Source organism: Eleutherodactylus coqui, chromosome 3 (assembly GCF_035609145.1).
Source record: "Eleutherodactylus coqui strain aEleCoq1 chromosome 3, aEleCoq1.hap1, whole genome shotgun sequence".
NCBI classification, from domain to species: Eukaryota; Metazoa; Chordata; class Amphibia; order Anura; family Eleutherodactylidae; genus Eleutherodactylus; species Eleutherodactylus coqui.
In genome coordinates this window covers 52478484-52498386 of record NC_089839.1, presented here as the reverse complement: position 1 = coordinate 52498386, position 19903 = coordinate 52478484, and the positions used below count along the sequence as shown (strand labels likewise).

The following is a 19903-nucleotide window of genomic DNA, read 5'->3' as shown; positions in this document are numbered from 1 at the left end:
AGTAGGAGGATTCCTTTCAGAACCGATGGAAGTGTTTGTTATACGGAATTACAGAGGTGTGGTGACTTTTTTGCTGCCAGTTTAAAACTCTGGTGAGCCAATTCATACAGAGAGAGATCGTTTCCGTGATAATTTAGTGACTTGAAATAAAAAGCACTTTTACAAGGAGGAATTTTGGCAGCCGTATAAACATCCATGTGTTTCCTTAACCCTTTGATCACAGCCAATGAACCTTTTTTTTTTTTTTTGTTAAAAAGGCTATTGAAGTTGTGGGTGAGGATCTGGCCATCAGTGAAAGCCGGAGACCCTATAGAGAGCAAGAAAGGGTGGATTTACACGGGATAATCATTGTTCAAATAGTCACCGGAGATAGTCGCTATAGCGAGTTGTTGACCAACAAATGACTGTCGTTCCCGTGCTTTTACACAGAGCAACTGCTGTTCACCTGTCTTTCATGGTCGTTGAAGCGCATACCTCCCTGCAAAGTTTTATTGGCTGGTCATTGTAAGACATGACATGATAATTAAAAGTTTGTTCTAGAATTACAAGTTATCCCCTATCCACTGGATAGAGAATAAGTTTCTGATCGGTGAGGGTCTCACTGCTGGGCTTCCCCCATCCGTGCTGATCTCAAGAATGGGAGACCCATGTCCCCATTACATCAGGGTTGCTTCACGCCCTACAGTGACATCGAAAAGAATGGAGCACTGGTTGAGTTTGTGCAGTTGGGGTTCCATTCATTTCAATGGGGTTGATGAAAATATCCAAGCACTTGACACTCTTGTGTCAACTGTTATCTTGGCAGTTGCATTGCAGATGAATGGAGTGAATGATTGGTCTTCGATTATTGATCATTAAGGATCCACCACTCCGGATCCCTCCGATAAGCTAATTGAAGTGATAGTGACGTCCATCCATATAAATCGGAAATCTGGAGCAAGACTCTATATTCTGCTATAGCCTCCATCACCATCCTCACTGCCAGCCTTAAGGCTCTCTTTCTATGCCCACCCCCAATACACTCCATACACATTAGCCCCACCCTGCTCTCCTGGCCCATGCACAGCTCCCACGCACTCCTCACCTTCCTCAAATACCTCCACCACCCTCATACTGCCAAGAAACACCATAGCCACCCTCAGAAATGCCCCAATCACTTGCTCACCCTTGCTACCCTACTGCTTCTGGCTGTGGGGGACTTCTACATAAAACCTGGCCCACCCCGTACTGCTCCTTACCAAAATCTCTCCTCTGTTTATCAAAACACCCCCTAGCCCAACCATTAGCCCACAGACTTCATCCACTTCAAATTTATGCTCAAAACTTACAACCTCGCGCTCCACCATGCCAAACAAACTTACTTCACCTCCCTCATCTTCTCACTATCCCACAACCCCAAACGACTTTTTGATACATTCCACTCCCTCCTCAGCCGTGAAGAACAGACAATCTGAGTGCTGGAGTGCTAGCCGCCCATTTCAAAGATAAAATGGAAAACACCCAAAAAGAAATCGCCCCGCACTGCACGACTAGCCCCGATCCTGGTCTCTTCAGCACTGCATCCATCACTCACCCACTATATATACTAGAACTAACGACAGAGGAAGAAGTTACTGCCATTCGCAGCTGCAGGCTGAAATACTTTTACCATTTAAATGGTTTTCTTAAGGCAAATGCTGTTGATCACCTATCCTCAGGGTAGCTCATCAATAGTTGATCGGCTGCTGTCCACTTCTCACCCGCTGTGAGCGCCACAACACACAGGGTACAGAGTGGAAACGCATCTCTGTTCCCTCTGTGTAGTGGCTGGTTTTCATTGCAATTACTAACGGTGGGCACTAGACAGCAATCTTCTGCCCAGTATTCTTTGTATTGTGGCACTGACAACGAGTGCCTGATCAGCTGATCGGCTGGGGTTGCGCGCGGTGGACCCCAGCTGATCAACAGCAGTATCGCTGATCTGTGCGATATTGCTGCAGTTTCTTGCAGTGATACTGTGATTTTGTAGCGCTACAAGGGCACGCAGCTTTGTACCACCACATGTAAGGATTTTCGGGGCGGGGAGGTGAAGCTTGAAATATAAGCCCTACCCAAAAAATAAGCCCAAGCTGCAGAAATAAATGTAAAAAAAGTTTACATCTCCTTAGTAGCTCTGTCCGGTGCTCCGCTGTAGCTTTTCCATGGGTCCCCGACACGGTTTCTCTTCTTCATGTCTTGTGGCCGGGGATTGAAAAATCCCCTCCTCGTGGAAGCGCTGGCTGTGATTGTTTGACGCTTAGCCAATCAGAGCCAACGCTCGATGAATGGCTGTGATTGGTTCACAGAGCACTGGCTGTGATTGGCTAAGCATCAGCCAATCAGAGGCAGCACTTCCAGGAGGCAGGGATTTATCAATCCCCAGCCAGAAGAGATGGAGAGTAGTGCCGGGAACTAGGAAGAAGATGCGGCTGGGCTGACAGCGCTTCTAAGGTGATGTATACTTTTTTTTTTTCTTGCAGCTAGGGCTTAGTTTAGGGTTTGACAGTAGGATTTCCTCTTGTCAAAGTTGCATCGCACTGCACGAATATCGCGTTTTCGTGCGATGCAACAGAAAGGAAAGCTCCATAGGGAAACATGGGCTACAAAACCTCACGGGTCGCGGGCATATTTTTGTCCGAATGTTGCATGCTACAAAACATCGCACATGTAAAGTAACCCATAGTAAAGCATGGGCTTCACAAATACATGGGATTTGTAGCAACGCGAAAAAATCGTGCTACTTCGTCGCCCGTGTAAATGAGGTCCTATGGTTGCCCTAGCTTGAAATGGGCACAAAGTTCATTTTCTGCTTAAGATAAGTCTTAAGCAGAAAGTCATGCGCTCCTGTAGCCACCTACGGCCGTAGTCCTCTAGTGGCCCTTCCATCTGTGCAGGTTCAGCAGTCGGGTTGTATTGCTTCTTTGCACTAACAATGGGCAGTAACGATGGTGATTGTTAATGCCGCAGCGCTCCTTATCAAAGTCAATGGGGAAAACAAGACAACAATGCCATAAAACTGCCACCTTTAGGGCATGCCGAGCTTTTGAAAAAATGGCCTGAAAGTAGAATGGTTTTCAGCCTCACTTGTGACTGAGAGTTCATGAAATCCCACTGTGCAACCTGTGGCGATGGAGGCAGTGGTGCCACAGCGGTCAGTCCAGCGTGTGTGAATATAGCCTGACTCCAGTTGTCACATTGACAAATCTTCCTCAACATGATGCATTTCATCTCTATGTCTTTCTGTACATACATAACGATGTATATGGCAAGCACAGCTATCTAATATAGAGGTTAAATATATTCGAGTAACGTGACAGGAAACGCTAATCTCTACCTCAACAGGAAATCTTAACGTAGAGCTCCTTTTTGAGACCATAAACTTAAATATCACACTCCTAGATTTCTTACTTGAAGACTTAGTTTCTTCATATATAAATAACCTTATTCATACTAGGGCTATAACCTAGTGGGGTGCTATTGCACACCCCAAAAGAGTACCTAGAGTTACATGGTACAATTCTGGCTAGTGGCCGCCCCTATTGAAATCAATGTTAGCTGCCTATATCCAGTGCTCCACCCTATTGTCATTTTCAGCTGGATGCCAGCCACCATATACAGCCCACCCTACCACCTAAATGATGGTTCTGTTTGCTCTGCCCATAGCTTCAAATTGTTTTTATAGGTATCTAATCGATATGCAGGGTTCAAATCAGATTCTTAGCTGTCGGGTCATGTTATTCCTCAAATTACCAGTTTCTTCTAGAAAAATATGGAGGCGGAGCACCATTTGTAATCTTGTATTTACTCATTCTCTTCTACATTTGGAGGAATTCTCTATGCTTCTCTATTTTGCTTCCTCCTTTTCTTTTAGTAATGGTTGTCATTATTGAAACATTCCTTGGTTCAGCACTTCCTGGGTTAACCACATGTAAGCACTAAAGTGAATGGGAGCTTGGCCTGCAATACCAAGTCTGCCCACTGCAGTGAGAATAGCGCTGTCTGCTGCCTGCAGAAATCAGCTCAGTGGACAAGCACAAAGGCCCAGCATACAGCTGAGTGGCGGGAGTCTCAGGCGGCTGACACTCGCTGGTCTACTGTGGTCTATGCTAAGGATGGGCCATCAAAAGTTTGCAACTCGAGAAACCCTTTAGGAGTATGTCCACATTGGACGGATATGCTTTTGGTGTGGCTTTTGTAATGCCAAATCTCTGTCAAACTGCAGCATTTCTGCTATAAAATCTTTTTCTGCAGTTTTTTGCCACTGCAGATGTTCCACCTTCCTATATGGCCATACTTAAGAGTTGTCTTGTCAAGGCAACCACTTTTTATTAGCCCTGTTCAGCATATGGATATTACAGAGCAAGCTCCTCTTCTCAGAACCCACTTACTTTAGCATAAAATGGGTTTATCTCTGGCAACCTATATTCTTTTGCACGTTATGTGATACTGCATTAGTGCCATTCTTCTGCGTTTGACATGCCATGAGCCTCCATGTACTGATAACTAGTATTATGGGCCAGTAGAGCCTATAAGGAAGGTTTCAAAATGTTGCTTTCCCCTATGTACAGTGAGGGAAGTAGTGGTCTAAAGTGGTGGCCTCATCACAATTGGAGAAGTTTTAGTCATGGCATCATCGATACCACGACTACAGATGTAATCGCACTAGCAGATATTTCTTTAGTCATTGTTAAGGCTGTATTTGCCTTTTTTATTCTATTTACGAGTGTTCAAGTTGAGGGGTTCCATGTTGGTCTATATCTACAGCACATTCGTTCTAGTCATGAAGCCAGGCATACATATTCAATCATTGTGGTCAAAACCAAATCCATTAATATTGGTGAGGGGACCAAGATAGGAGTATGGGTCTCTCAGGGAGGATTCAGACGAGCGTAGACATAACTACGCTCACCGATATGGAGCATAGCTGCATCTGAATGAAGGGAATTTCTTCCCCTTATCCGGTTTTTCAAATTCTGCACCAGAACATGTGGGAAAGATAAGGCAGGTCCTACAATTCATGGCCAAGAAAAGACCTAGTGAAAACAAAACCACTAGAATCCTATTGAAATCAGTGGTTTGGTCTTGTCTCGTGATAATCACGGGAGAAAACCATGATGTTCTGAATCCGCCCTTAAAGCGTACTTAAAGCTACAAAAACAATTGTAATCACTTCTTTGGCAGATTTTAAAGGAAACCCATCATCAGGTTGTCCCCGACTAAACCACTGCCACTGGGTTCTCAGACTATAAACCACTTTTGAAAATTTATATCTGTTGCTGCTGAGTAGTTCCTGACTATATAACAATCCATGTACACGAGAGCTGTGAGCTGAATTCATCCTTCACCCCCTTTTTTTGACTGACGTGGATGATGTTCCCTATGTCGCCCACAAGCCGCTCGTCATCTCTGGACATCGGGAGTGGCACATGCACAGGGGAAATCTGGTCCCTATTCCCACAAAGGGCAAAATAAACTGCACATGCGCTACTACTGCTGTCCAAAGACTACAAGCAGCTTCTGGCTAACGTGAAGGACATCATCCACATCAGGGGCCAACTAAGGATCAGTTTAGCTTGCAGCTCTCATTGTCTGGAAACCCAACCAGACTGTTGAGAGCTAATTATACAACTCAGGACTTCTAAGCTACTTTTATCAGAAGTATTCAGGACTTCTCGGCAACTTTTAGAAAGGTGTTTTACATACTCAAAACCTGGTCGGTTTTGTTAGGGGAAACTTGGTGATGCGTTCCTTTTAAGTGCAGTCTGAAAAGTTGTGTCTAACCTGTATGGCGCTCCATGCATGCATGAGTGCATAGGCTCTATTATGTGTGATGTCGGAGTTTTGTGATCTGAGCCAATCTGATGTCTCTCCCTTGCGGCTCTTCCCTCCCCTCTCACAGCATGCAGTCCCACACACTAAGAAAGAGCTGCTGCTGCAGCCATCCCCTCCTTCCTTCCACCTTGTCTGACATTTACTGTTTTACCTTAAATTTTTGGATGAATACGGATGTTTCTGAACTTTTACATAGAGCCTGCAGGTAGAGAATAGAGAATTATGGACTATGGGAAGGTGAGGAAGGTTTCAGTTTTCCCTTTTAAGGCATATGGCAAAGTCTCGTGTACTATTGATTTAAAGAAATAGGACACATGGACAGTGACTGTCCTCATGTAATAACCCCTTTAATAACCTTATTTTATCACTTCTATTACCAAGTGGACTATTATGTAAGTTACTTTGTTCTAACATTCTTTCCGTCTGTAGCGGTTTCCTGGAATGTCCTCACTTTTGGACTAAATATATAATGAGGAAGCTGCGTACGATAGCAGCAACCTCGTGTTTTTACAAAGATCTCAATTTTTTTGTTTCAAAATGGCAACACTGTTGAGAATGACAGCGTTTGGCTGAGAGCTGGTAATTATTGATTGCGTATAGGAACAGACTGACTTTTATCACCTTGCACATGGGGGGGGGGGGGGCAATTTAGTTAGATGGGCCAATGTTTACTGTAGAGTTGCTTATTGGTTCTCCCCAAACGGAGGAAAAATATATTTTTCTTCCTTTTAAGAGAGGAGCTTATTTGAATACTTTTTTTTCCCAAGGAGCATTGCATGAAAATAAGCCTTGCTATACCTGTTGTGTCTCTTCATTGAGAAGCTGTATTCTCCTGAACTCTACAGTTGCAGAAGAAAGCTGTTGGCCTAATGGGTTTATGGCCAGCTTTAGTAGTCTGTATTCGGCTAGTAGACCAGTTCATACAAATTAGTAGCAAAAACTGTAACTGTAAAAACGTATTAACCAACAAGAGACTTCGCTTTGTAGGATTGTTAGAGCATAAACTATCACAATACTAAACCTCTTTGTACACTAATTGGCCAAAAATAATGTGCTAAGAAGGAGTTGTTGGAAGTGAAGCGCTCAGCATGAGGCCTCCAAACTGGAACTGGATTGTTGTCAACTCCCATACAGAACCTGGAATCCTTGCTAAAGATGATACGGTTCCAGTCCATAGTAGTCCAGGTTTTTTATTCACGACACCACTACAAATAAAGTCAATGGTATTGGCGTGTTAATGGTAGGACAAGTAATGGACGCTGGGACACCAAATTTCCTCCTTGTTGTGGTTGTTAGCCGTTTAGTCGTTTATGACCCTCGGCATTTCCTCCTAAGCACCTACAAATGCTACCAGCAGAATAAGGTTCTGTAATGACGGTGCCACTTGTGTCTGGATGGTAGACAATGAAACAGTTGGATCGGTTTGTGCTTATTGGCAGATGAAACGATCCTTTCTACTGGTGGTCTGTCTGTGCCAACTGGAGTCTGTTCGACAAATGTGCGTGCCCTCGCGTAATCGCTGTTCCCAACACCACCTAACAGCTTGATGAGAATGGCCTAGATAGTGTGCGTTCTGTTGAAACAACCATCCTACCCCTCTCAAAGTCTGGTAATTGGGCAAAATGTCTTGAATTGCGTCATAGCGGCATGTCTAGTGGTCAATGACCTCTCAACAAGAGGTGACCTACACAAAAGTAGCCCCTGAAAGCCTTTGTATAGGGCTACGGACAGCACCTTTATGACCTCTGTTGACAAGACCGACCCAGTGTCTAGTCATACCACAACTGTAATCCTTTACATATCTGCCTGAGATATAACTGTATGTCGAGTTTTGTAGCAATCGGGCATTTTTATCTGGGTGCATTTTTTTCTTTACCAGTAAGTATATTTCATTCTACTGCTTTCAGGTTATCTTGGTCCACACCCTGAGTATCAGCCACTAAGGGCAAACATTATATTGGCGTAAGGATTCTTACCCAGTTTTCCACCAACCCTGTAGAGCATATACAGGTATAGGATCTGTATGTGGAGCCTCTGGCGCAGGAGTGAATAAAGCCTAACACAGCAAAACCCAAGTTTGCTGCAGCTTTGTGTATTTACGGTTTAAGTTTGCTATCTCTGTAGATCTAAAAGAATTAGGCGCTGTTCACATCTGCTTTTGGGATTCCGGTAAGGCTGGGCGATTAATCAAATGAATTAGAACAATTTGCCCTTTATCGGCCTCATGATTCTGTTTTTAAACTGAATCGTTCAATTAAATTTTAAGGCCGGGTGGCTACTGTATCAGCTGTGCTCCTGTGGTATTCTGCAGGGCCAGAATCCCCAGTGGCATCTTCAAGTCCCCCTGAGGGACAAAAAAACATTAAAAAAAATGTGAAGTTTAATAAAATATAAAACAATAAGAAAAACAGTTGCCCGCAGAGCAATTTTTTAAATGGAAAATATTATGTCAGTTGTCCCGCACGGCGAAAAAAAAAAATGCTAGAATTTTTCATTCACAGCCCCCCTAAAAAAAAGCCCGCAATAAAAAGCAATCAAAAAGTCACGCGTACCCGAAAATGTTAACAATGGAAACTACAACTTGTCTCGCAATAAACAAAATCTGATTCAACAAAAAATTTTAATGTTATGGGCCGTAGGATGCAGCGAAGCGAATACCATTAGTTTTTCAAGTGGTTTTATTGTGCAAAAGTAGTAACAAAGGAGAAAAATCCTGCAGATTTTGATATCGCAATAATGAATAGCAATATAAAGGCAACATGTAATTTATACTGTAGAGTGAACATCATAAAAAAGGGATAATTTAGGGGGAGGGGTTTTAGGTGTGTGTGTGGGGTGGGGGGGGGGGGGGTCCCATCCTCCGAAGACAAATTTAATAGAAGTTAAACAATACATTATTTGTATCCCAAAGTGGTGCTATTCACAATTGCAACTCATCCTGCAAAACACAAATCATCATATATGTTAAGAGGAGACTTGCGGTTGCCAGAGGGGGCCATTGTGGTGTCGCCCGGGGTCCGGGCTGGGGTCAGGCGTGGGGTCCGCGGCGCTGCTGGGCGGGGCCTCTGCGGTAGGGCTCTGAGTTTCCCTGTTAGGGGGCACGGCCAGAGGAGGGCCAGTCTATATGAATTACCGACCAGCGTGTCACTAAGTCCCGTCCCGACCTAGGCGGGGCTTTTGGTATTTAGCTCCACAGACACTGTCAGTCCCTGCCAGTGTTTGCTTGTTCTCCAGCTAACACCCGCTCAGGTTTCTCTCCAGTCTGCTGACCCGGTTTTGCTCTGACTTGGATTTAGTCTGTTCCTTGTTTGTTCTTTGTTTGTTACTTGGCGCTCTAGTCCTCTGTTATTGGTATATTTTGTCTCTCTGGTTAGTTGGTCTCTCCTGTCCTTGTCCTGGGGTCCCTATCAGTGCAGAGTATGGACCACCACCCAGTTGTCGCCCTGGGGTTTAACCCAGGGGGGCAAGTAGGTAGGGACAGGGGAGAGGGTTGGTTGTAGGGGCTTCCAGTCTTCCATTCCAAACCCACCCTGACATTATAGCTATATTTTCGGTTCATCTAGCAAAAAAAAAAAAAAGTTGAGATTAAAATCAAAATTCATCCATAAGGTTAAAAAATCTAGATTTTAATTTTTCTTTTCATTTCTTTTTCGTTTCCGGTTCTAGTTTAAACTGCAATGTTTCTTATTGTTTTTCTGCCCCTATGACACAACAGAAGAATGGAAGCCCCAAGCCCAGATGTGAACAGAGCCTTATTTTACTGACTTTTATGCATGATCTAATTTTTTTTTTTATTTCATAGTTTTAGATTTCCTGCATAACTTACCATTCGTGTGAAAGGGAGTATCTGAGGAATGACCCAAACAGCACCTTCTGTTGGAAAGGTACTGGAAGAGTTCATCATATTACGTACCGCGTGACGGCAGCAAGTGGACTCTTATCGACAGAGAGAATAAAGGTACGGCATACGTTACACTTAGGCCGCTGTTTTCTCTGTTGACATAAATACTTCCTGATATTTTAATTGTACAAACCTGGAACTGGAATGACTCCACGCAGACTTGATATTTAATGCCTAGTATTACTTGTGACTTGCTTTGCAGCATATGTTGGTGGCATTCAGACTTTGGTTCATGTAGAGGTTCTTTCACCCGTCACAAGGATGGTGCATGAGTTTTACAATCTGCAAGTACCAAAGTCATTGGATGAATTTCTTTTGTACCCATCCCGCTTTGGGGCACAGCAGCAGATAGGGAGATTGACTGGGGTAATACACTTGTTAAACTCCTATGTTAGTGCCTTAAGATGAGCTCAAAGAGGGCAAAAACCCCCATGGAGTAGAGGGGCTTCATGAAATTGCCCCCCCACACACACAGCATGTAGATCAGTTCTGGTTTATCTTTTGTTTTACATGAGACAACAATCACTGGTTTGGGGATGACCGATCGTTACTACGATCATTCATCTCCATAGAGCCAGCTGTATATCTCCCTGTTCACACACGGAGCTGTCATTCGATGGCTGACCGTTGTCCCTTTAACACGGCCCACCAATTGGGCGAATGTTAAGGCCACATATTCAGGTTGTGTTAAACTTCCTTTAGTCTTCTGACTAACAGTAGCAACGTAGTAAGGAAATGTTCTTCTTTTTTGCAGATGGATGACTCTCCTACAAGATTGCTCCCGAGTCCCATATGGTCTCCTGAAGAATCTAAGCTTTTCCCATTTGGAGATCTATTCTGTTAGAACCAGAAGAATCGCTTCTTCCAAATAAATGGGCACGCATAATACTTAAGGGCACACTTTATTTCTACTCACCTCTCAGGGACGTTCTCCTACATGGGCACTGCTCCAACCAGATCTGGTTACGCCGGTCACTATGGAAGACCAACAGATGTACAAGACACAGCTTGTATCCAACAGTAGCGATAGTTTGTACTATCAACAAATGCAGCATCAGGCAAACAGCCAGGTGCTCAACCACAGTTATGACTCTCTGGACATGAACGCCTCCGAGTCGTCTTCATCGTCTCCTCACTTATCCCAAGATTCCAGAGATATCACGTTAAATCCTGGAGCTAAAAATACCGGACAAGTTGACGCATCCAGAACTTCTCATTGGTCGAATATAGGCAACCACACTCAGGGGGGGAATAATATCAATTGCTATGACCAAAACTTACAATGGAACTCACAGGTACAAACTGATCCCACATTGGGCGCCTACCAGGTGTCTTACTGTCCTGAACTTGATAATCGGCCCAAAGTCACCAGCAGAGCTTTACATAAGTTGGATTCTTTCACGCAGGTATTTGCTAGGCAGAACTTAAGGATCCATGCCATGGCTCAGGGTTTACCCGAACAATCCTTATCGGACTGTGACAGTACTCTCAGGCAGCTGCTCTCCCTCAAATCAAGTGGTGAACAGCCAACGCAACCTACCACTATGGACAGGTATCCTCAGGTCGCTCAGCAGATGCATCAAAGTCTATCCACCCAACAGCAGAAGCATCATCTACAACAATCTCAACCGCATTTTTACTATGACTACTTCCAGCATACTGCTCCGATGCAGCCGGAGTCCTTGATGCAGCAATTTGGACAGCAACTGCAATCAAATCCGGCTCTACCACAACAGCAAACTCGCTATTATATGCAGCATCATCAGCCAGAACAGCATCGACTCTTACATCAGGTGATACAGCAGCAGGGTCCGTTCTCCGGGCAATTGTCGGAGTATTACCAAACGCAATCGCCACGGCAAGAAATGCATCACAATGTACAGCAAGCTCATCAACATCATGTGCAATTTCAGCAACAACCCATCTACGGCAATTCCAAAGCTGAGCATTACACCCAAAATCAGTCCCATGATATGCAACTGATCCAGCTGGGGCAGCAGTACATGTTTCCGAACACTCAACCAGTCAGGAATTCATATAAATGTAATGTGGCCACACAGCTGACCCTTCATCAGGATCTCGGTGCTCAAAAGCCATTTAAAAATGAAGCTCAGATTCTTATGGACAGGTCTGTTGGGCTAGCAGATACAGAGAACGTAAATAACTATAGCCAAGACGATATGGCAATGATGGCTGACAATGCCCCTCAACGACATGCTTTACCACAGGAGAACTCCTACTTGCTAAGTAGTCAAGGAGCACTTCATTCTCCGAGTACGGCGTGGTCTCAGGTAGAGCGCTTCTTAATAATGTCATCTCGTTACTAGACTACCTGTTGTTTTCTCGCTAGTTCTATCTTGTTGTGCAAATGAGGGATGGAATAATGCCTGCACAGCATCACCCATCAGAAGGTATAGAAGGTCTGTGGAGGCTTATTTAATCACACGCTTAGATTTTTCACAGGAAGACGCCATACACCCTCGTGATGATCTTCACAAGAAGAAGCCGTGTTCCCCCGGACTCTCGTTATATATTGTAAAGCCATAAACAGTTGAGCAAACATACTCTGACAGACGAACCAAGAAAAAAAAAAAGCTCGGGACCCTGTGTTCCACATACAAAAATGCTCGAGTCTCCCATTGTAGTCAATGGGATTCGTTACTCGAGTAGAGCTCTTGAATTTTACGAAAAGCTCGATTCGAATAACGCGGACTCGAGCATTTGGGTGCTCGCTAGAGATGAGCGAACGTACTCGTTTCGAGTATTTACTCGATCGAGCACCGCGATTTTCGAGTACTTCAGTACTCGGGTAAAAAGATTCGGGGGGCCCCAGGGGACGGAGGGAGATGTGGCGGAGCGGGGGGTAGCAGCGGGAAACGGGGGAGCCCTCTCTCTCTCTCCCTCTCCCCCCCACTCCCCTCTGCCACCCCCCACTTACCCACGGCGCCCCCTGAATCTTTTCGCCCGAGTACGGAAGTACTCGAAAATCGCGGCGCTCGGGTGAAAAAGGGGCGTGGCCGAGTAGGTTCACTCATCTCTAGTGCTCGCTCATCTCTAATAAACAGCTATTATCTCCCCTCTCTATACATCCCAGTTCTCATCATATGCATCTGATGAGACTGTAGAGATAAAAGACAAAGTTATTTGGCACCTGCTAACAAAGTGAAAGAAATGGGTTACACTACTGTGACTGCAATTCAAACCTAAACAAACCCTAAGGGCTCAGTCACACGAGCGATTTATTTATTTTTAAGCAGATGTATAGGCTCAATTTTAAATCACATCTACATAGAACCGATGGTTTCCAATGGAAGTGGTCACATGTGCGATTTTTACATGTGCCTAAAATTCGCACCTGCAAAAGATAGAACATAGGAGTGTCAATGGACCCGGTCATGCAATTTTTCTACACGCGATGTGCAATATTTTTTTTTTTTCATTTCATTTTTCATTTTTAAATCACACTTATACATGCATGAAAAAAATCGCTCGTGTGACTGAGCCCTTAGGGACAGCCGGCCCGTATATGTTTTGATCAAATTATGTGAGCGCATCTGCCCTGACAAAGCAAATTGTGTTCTGAGAATTTCAAAGTTAGAAGTATAGTAAATATAGCAATATAAAGTAATGCAAATATCATATATATAGTGATATTTGCATTACTTTAACCCCTTCTCGCTCCATATAGGTATAGGTACGTCATAGAGCGGCGGGGTATGTATGAAGAGAGGTTGCGGGCCACCTCTCTGCATACTGTGCGGGCGTCAGCTATTTAGTACAGCTGACACCCACGGGCAATAGCCGCTATCGGCTGTTCGGCTGATCGTGGCTATTAACCATTTAAATCCCACGAACTATGTTCGGGGGTCCCGCACGGCCCCCCACGGTGAGATCAGGGGAGCCGTTCAGGTGTCATGGCTGCCGGGGGCCTTCTGAAAGGCCCCAGGGTTGCCTTACCAGACTGCCTATCAAGGCATCCCCGTGGGGTGGCTTGATACACTGCCTGTTAAATGGCAGTATGACGTAATGCTGTAGCATTACGTCATACTGCAGGAGCGATCAAAGCATCGCTGGTTGTAGTCCGCCGGGGGACTTTAAAGTAAAGTAAAAAAAAAAAATCAATAAAGTTTTTTTAATTGTAAAAAAAAAAAGTTATAAAAGTTTAAATCACCCCCCTTTTGCCATATCTATTATTAAAAAATCTAAATCATAAAATAAAAATATGTATTTGATATCGCCGCGTCCGTAAAAGTCTGATCTATCAAAGTAGTGCATTATTTTTCCCACACGGTGAATGTCGTCCGAAAAAAAAAAAAATAAAGAACGCCAGAAATGCACTTTTTTAGTTGCCCTGTCTCCCAGAAAAAACACAATAAAAAGCGATTGAAAAGTCGTATGTATTCCAAATTCATACTATCAGAAACTACTGGACATCCCGCAAAAAATGAGGCCTCGCACAACTATGTCAACGGAAAAATAAAAAAGTTATTGCGCGCACAAGATGACCGCAGAAAATAATTGAAAAAAAATTAAATGTCTTTGAAAAAAAAAGAGTAGTACAGTAAAAAAAAAAAACCTATACAAGTTTGGTATGGTAGTAATCGTACTGACCCATAGAATAAAGTTATCATGTCGCTTTTGTTGCAGTTTGTGTGCCGTAGAAACAAGACGCAGCGAAAGATGGTGAAATGTCGTTTTTTTTTCATTTTACTCCACTTAGAATTTTTTTTTAAGATTTTCAGTACATTATATGGTACTTTAAATAGCACCATTGAAAAATACAACTCGTCCCGCAAAAAACAAGCCCTCATACAGCGACGTCAATGGATAAATAAAGGAGTTACAATTTTCTTAAAGAGGGGAGGAAAAAACGAAAATAGAAAAAGGGGCCGCGTCATTAAGGGGTTAAATTGTTATTGCTATTTTTACTATACTTCTAACTTTAAGTTATTTAGAGCACATTTTGCTTTGCCGGGGCAGATGCACTCACATAATTTGATCAAAATGTGCACTAAGAACCTCAAAAATATAAGTATTATAAATATAGCAGTAATGTAAAGAAATGCTTGTTTGCAAATATCTTGGCGCCTCCATGGTGCATGTTTGAGACTGTAGAGTCAGACTATATATGGCCAGTATAACATATTATATAATGGTATTAATGGCACACGTCCTCCTCTGTTAGGACCCCCAACTTTCTGTGGTAACTTGGAATGTTAAGTGTTCATATTTCCTGCAGTGTCTCCACAGGAGAGATCAAGTATTACATTATTGTAATTGAAAACATGGCAGACCCTGGCATGGCTATATGCCAGTTAAAAGAAGCTGTACTTGATAGGTGAAAATGGCGAGAGTTGATCCTTAGGATGACCCAGAGTTGGCAACGACTGATTGGTTAATCATCATCAAGCTGGATCGTAGGCTTCTCGCTCAATCCTCTACCTTCTATGTGAAGCACTGAGCAGGAAGCCTTAACACTGAGTGAGAATCCCTCGATCCAGCAATGATTTTTATGCTGACTGAAAGTCAGCGAATAACAAAAGGTGAATGAATAGTAAACAGATTTTTTTTGCATTCGCACTGGACGATTATCCCTTAATTTCATTCACTAATTTTGAATGATAATCATGGCATGTAAATGGCCCTTAAGAGCTATATAAGCAAACAAAAAGAGCGAGTGTGAGAGCGTGTGTGAGGCGATCTGAAGTGTGTTGTGTCATAAGTGTGTGATTTAAGATTAAGTGATTTAAGATTAATTGACTTTAGATTCACGGACTTTAGAAGGGAAACGCATCGCTTAACTGTTTATCTTTGTTATTTTCCACTTCTATAACTTTTACCTGTACTTGCCGCACTTAGTGTGCTCCATGATCGACAATGCTGTGCACTGTACACCTTGTGCCATATACTGTATGCAGTCCTTAAATTTATTCTGGTTGCTGAATTTGGAGTCGGAAAGAAATTTTTTAAATCGTAAAATGAGGAAAATTTGTTTTTTCAGCCTTACATGTTATGTATAAAGAAATGTGACCTTCAAAATCCCGAGGAATTAGTATTGTCTTTTACATGTGCAGGATATCACTAACACATTGTTATACTTTGCTTAACTTGAATATTTTTACTTTCTTATAGCATGCGTCAAATGGGAAAGCCCAGACGATCTCTCTAGACAACAGGTAAGTTCAGACTCGGAAACACTCAATGAGTTAATTCTGTAGGATTCCCGGGTCCATGCATGATTTATGCTAGCACATAGCAAACAATGTAAATATCTGTCTGTCTGTCTATCAATGGGTGAGCAACTAGGCTCTAGTGTAAAATCTGAAACCGGTACCCACTACCTGCTATATACTATTTATAATACTGGTGTCTTTTTATTTGGCTGAAGGGCCTTTGGGTCCCCCAGCAACTAAGAGGGCGCATATGCAACTGCTATATCTGCACCTGCTACAGCTATGCTCCAGTGTGATAAGGCCCATATTTAACCCCTTAGTGACCATGCTATCGTGTTTTTACGTCCTGCCGTTGCAGAACGTGCATGGAGGGAGATAGTGCTGCTATCTCCTTCCATACATCGCAGGTGTCAGCTATTTATTACAGATGACACCTGCGGGCAACAGCCCCGTCGGCCGCTCGGCTGATCAGGACTGTTAACCCTTTAAATGCCGCTGTCAAATCGGACAGCAGCATTTAAATCCCTGGAACAATGTTCGGGGGTACCGTACGGCCCGCCCACGGTGAGATCGGGAGAGCCGTGCGGTTGTCATGGCAGACGGTGTCTTTCTGAAAGACCCTATGGCCGTCATGGCACAATGCCTATCAAGCCATTCCCATGGGAATGGCTTGATAGGCATTACATCATACTGCATAAGCGATCTAAGCATTGCTAGATGTGGGCCCCCAGGAGGACTAAAAGAAAAAGTAAAAATAAGAACAATAAAGTTTTATTACTTTTTCAAAATAATTAATAAAAGTTATTTACAATAAAAAAAATCTAAATAAGATGGAGACAAAAAATAATAAAAAAAAATTAAATACCTTAAAAAAAAAAATATATAAGTACTACAGCAAAAAAAAACTATACGAGTTTGGTATCGTAGTAATCGTACTGACAAGTAATGAGCGAGCATTGCCCTTAGCGAGTACCTACCCGCTCGAGTGAAAAGGTTCTGCTGCCGGCGCGGGTGAGAGGTGACTTGCGGCAGTGGGAGCAGGGGGGGGAGGAGAGGGAGAGAGAGATCTCCCCTCCGTTCCTCCCCGCTCTCCCCCGCCGCCGGCAGTCGCACCTTTTCTCTCGAGCGGGCAGGTACTCACTAAGGGCAATGCTCGCTCGAGCAATTGCCCTTAGCGAGTATGCTCGCTCATCTGTAGTACTGACCCATAGAATAAAGTTATCAGGTCATTTTTGTTGCAGTTTTTGCGCTGTATAAAACTGTTGTACTGAAAGATGGCGGAATGTCATTTTTTTTCCATTTCTCTCCACTTAGAATTTTTTTAAAGTTTTTCAGTACATTATATGGTACACTAAATAGTACCATTGAAAAATACAACTCATCCTGCAAAAAACAAGCTCTCATACAGCGACGTCGATGGATAAATAAAGGAGTTATGATTTTTTAAAAGGAGGGAGGAAAAACGAAAATGTAAAAAATTTAAAAAGTGTGGTCACTAAGGGGTTAATATGATATTAGCAACAGTAATGTTGCAGATAGCATCAATCAGATTTTAAGTGCTAGTTTGCATACATTGGCCACAATAGGATCAGGACCACTCCACTATCAGCCCGACATGGCAAGGACGTTAAAGCGTCCATAATGGAGACAAGTGTCCCAGCCTGATTGTAGGTATCCTGACCCGTACCATAGATTCCTATGATGCTCAGACATCCATCCTTATTATACATGCATTAATGCGGCCAAAATACGTGTGTCTGTCACCAGCCTATTTTATTCCAAGTTTAAATAACAACATGTTTCGTGTCCGAACGAAGTCTTCAACATTTCTGACGTGTCGTAACGATACTGTTCCTATTGTATCCCGGTAAGCCTCTGGAGGGCTTATCCCAAACAAGAGCCACCGCCACTGGCTCAACTTAATTGGCACTTAAGAAGTTCTGGAATTACAGCCAAAATAGGGGAGTACATTGCTAAGGGCACTGGCCTCCACTCCTATTAATGTCCTACACATGAAGCATGTTTCAGTTTCTAGTTAATAGTTAGGAAGGTCATCTTTTCTCCTTAGGGAGAGCATCTAGAAAGTGAGTGAGGAGACTTCTAAGGCCATTCATGCTCCTCTGGGTAATATGCAAATAACAGAGATGGAACAATACCTCTGCCTCACCACCTATTGGAAGACAGCATTCCTGCAAGTCAATGTTAGACTCTTTATACAAGCCTTGTAACAATGACTGGGAATTGAAAGCCAAGCCAGAATCCATACACAGACAGCTGTTTCGGGGTGTTTTTCCCCTCATTAGTGTGTAGTAGGTTTTTGGCTTGGCTAGCGAGAGGCCTGTGATGTGGGTCAGGAACGTTCTCTTTTCTTCTTTGGGAGAGCACCTAGAAGGTGAGTGAGTGAGGAAACTTGGGTAATATGCAAATAAGGGAGCTGGAACAATACCATTGCACACATTGTAAAATATGAGTAGCTGATCAATTTACGTTTTTTCCTTTTTGCATTTCGGAAAATAAACTAGCAAGTTGCTCCTGGACGAGTCGAAAAACCGTCTCACGTGTTCGGTGTGCTTCAAGGAATTCAGAAGCCTTCCAGCCCTAAACGGCCACTTGAGATCACATGGTGGGGTTCGGACTATAGCAGCCCCGAAACAGGTGTGTCTATATTGTGTGCGTTGTACTTCCTTCTACCGCCTAGAGTGTTGGCGGATTGAACGGCTCACTAATAGCGTTTTCTCATTGCACCTCCTCGCATGAGTTGGCGTTACTGCTTGCTTTTACTGTGCTTTGCTTTCTGTAACACCATTGTATGTTTGCAAATACATTGCACCAACCAGTTAGTCCTGTACATCCAGGTATTGCTACAAATCTTTCAATTAATGAAAAAAACACTTTTATAGCTAACCCTTTCTAACTAGTTGTGCACAGAATATATGAAGGAGGTGATAATTGTCCTTAGTTGCAGTGATAGGTATTGGTCAGGATTGTGGCTGCTGGCACCCCCAGAGAAGTTGGTCCGTTTTAGTGCACAGCTGGTCATGTATGCATGATCACCGAAATAATTAGGAAATCCGGAAAGTGCAGGTGCCAGTGTCAGGACATACACCGATCTGTGTAAAAAGGGGTATTCCGGCCATTTAACCCCTTTTAGTGCTAATGATCTATTCTCAGGATAAGGCAGTAGTAGTTGATTGGCAAGGGTCTGTCGCTTGGGATCGTTGGCGATTACTGATTTCAGCCCCCACACTCACTTCAGCCTGCTGGATGTTGACAGCTACATTCGCATTGGGGTCATAGCTATAAAGTGCCATACAATATATAGTTCCCGTTGGGAGCGAAGCCTTCTGTCATACTTCTCGCTTCGCCCCAATGTGCATGGGCCGTCAACATCCAGTTCGTTGTAGTGAGAGCGAAGGCTGAGATCAGTGGGCCAGTAGGGTACTACAGGCACAGTTTATATTCACTTCAATGGGAACTATGCCTGCAGTACGGTACTAGGCCACAGCAATGTGCATGGAGCTGTGTTCTTTCCAGCTTAATTTCCTGGCACAGCAGACTAGTGAACAGCTAATCAATGAGGATCCTCGTTGATGGGACTACTTGTACTGTAACATGCTGCTTATTTTCCGCACACAAATCCACGCCATAAAACAAGCTACCTGTGGATGTACCTTTTATAGTAATATCCATTTTTACTCCACAACTTTATTTGTTAGATTCCTTGCATGAACACATTCTAAACTTCTACCTGCTGCCAGATGACAAGTTTGATGGCACATTGTGCATTGCAGTTGCTTATAGGTAGAGATGAGCGAGCGTACTCGTTAAGGCAAATTACTCGAGCATCGCATCGCCATTTTCGAGTGCATGCCTGCTAGTCCGAAAATGATTCGGGGCCGGCGGGGGTGAGCGGTGAGTAGCGGGAGTGAGCAGGGGGAGAGAGCGATCTCCCCCCCACTCCCCCCGCCGCCCCCAACGG

General features: G+C 43.6%; 1 protein-coding gene across 2 annotated transcripts in view; it reads left to right on the top strand.

Annotated features, from left to right (window-relative positions):
* Positions 1–19903, top strand: part of TRERF1 (transcriptional regulating factor 1) — a 138672-nt gene that overhangs the window by 81837 nt on the left and 36932 nt on the right. The window contains exons 3-6 of one of the 2 annotated variants that reach the window (XM_066595584.1): positions 9659–9808; positions 10506–12042; positions 15884–15927; positions 18447–18579. In XM_066595584.1, the coding sequence (XP_066451681.1) occupies positions 10729–12042; positions 15884–15927; positions 18447–18579 (1491 nt within the window). In that variant the 5' untranslated portion in view covers positions 9659–9808; positions 10506–10728. Of the gene's footprint in view, positions 1–9652; positions 9809–10505; positions 12043–15883; positions 15928–18446; positions 18580–19903 lie in introns of both variants that reach the window. The other variant, XM_066595583.1, reaches the window with a different exon arrangement.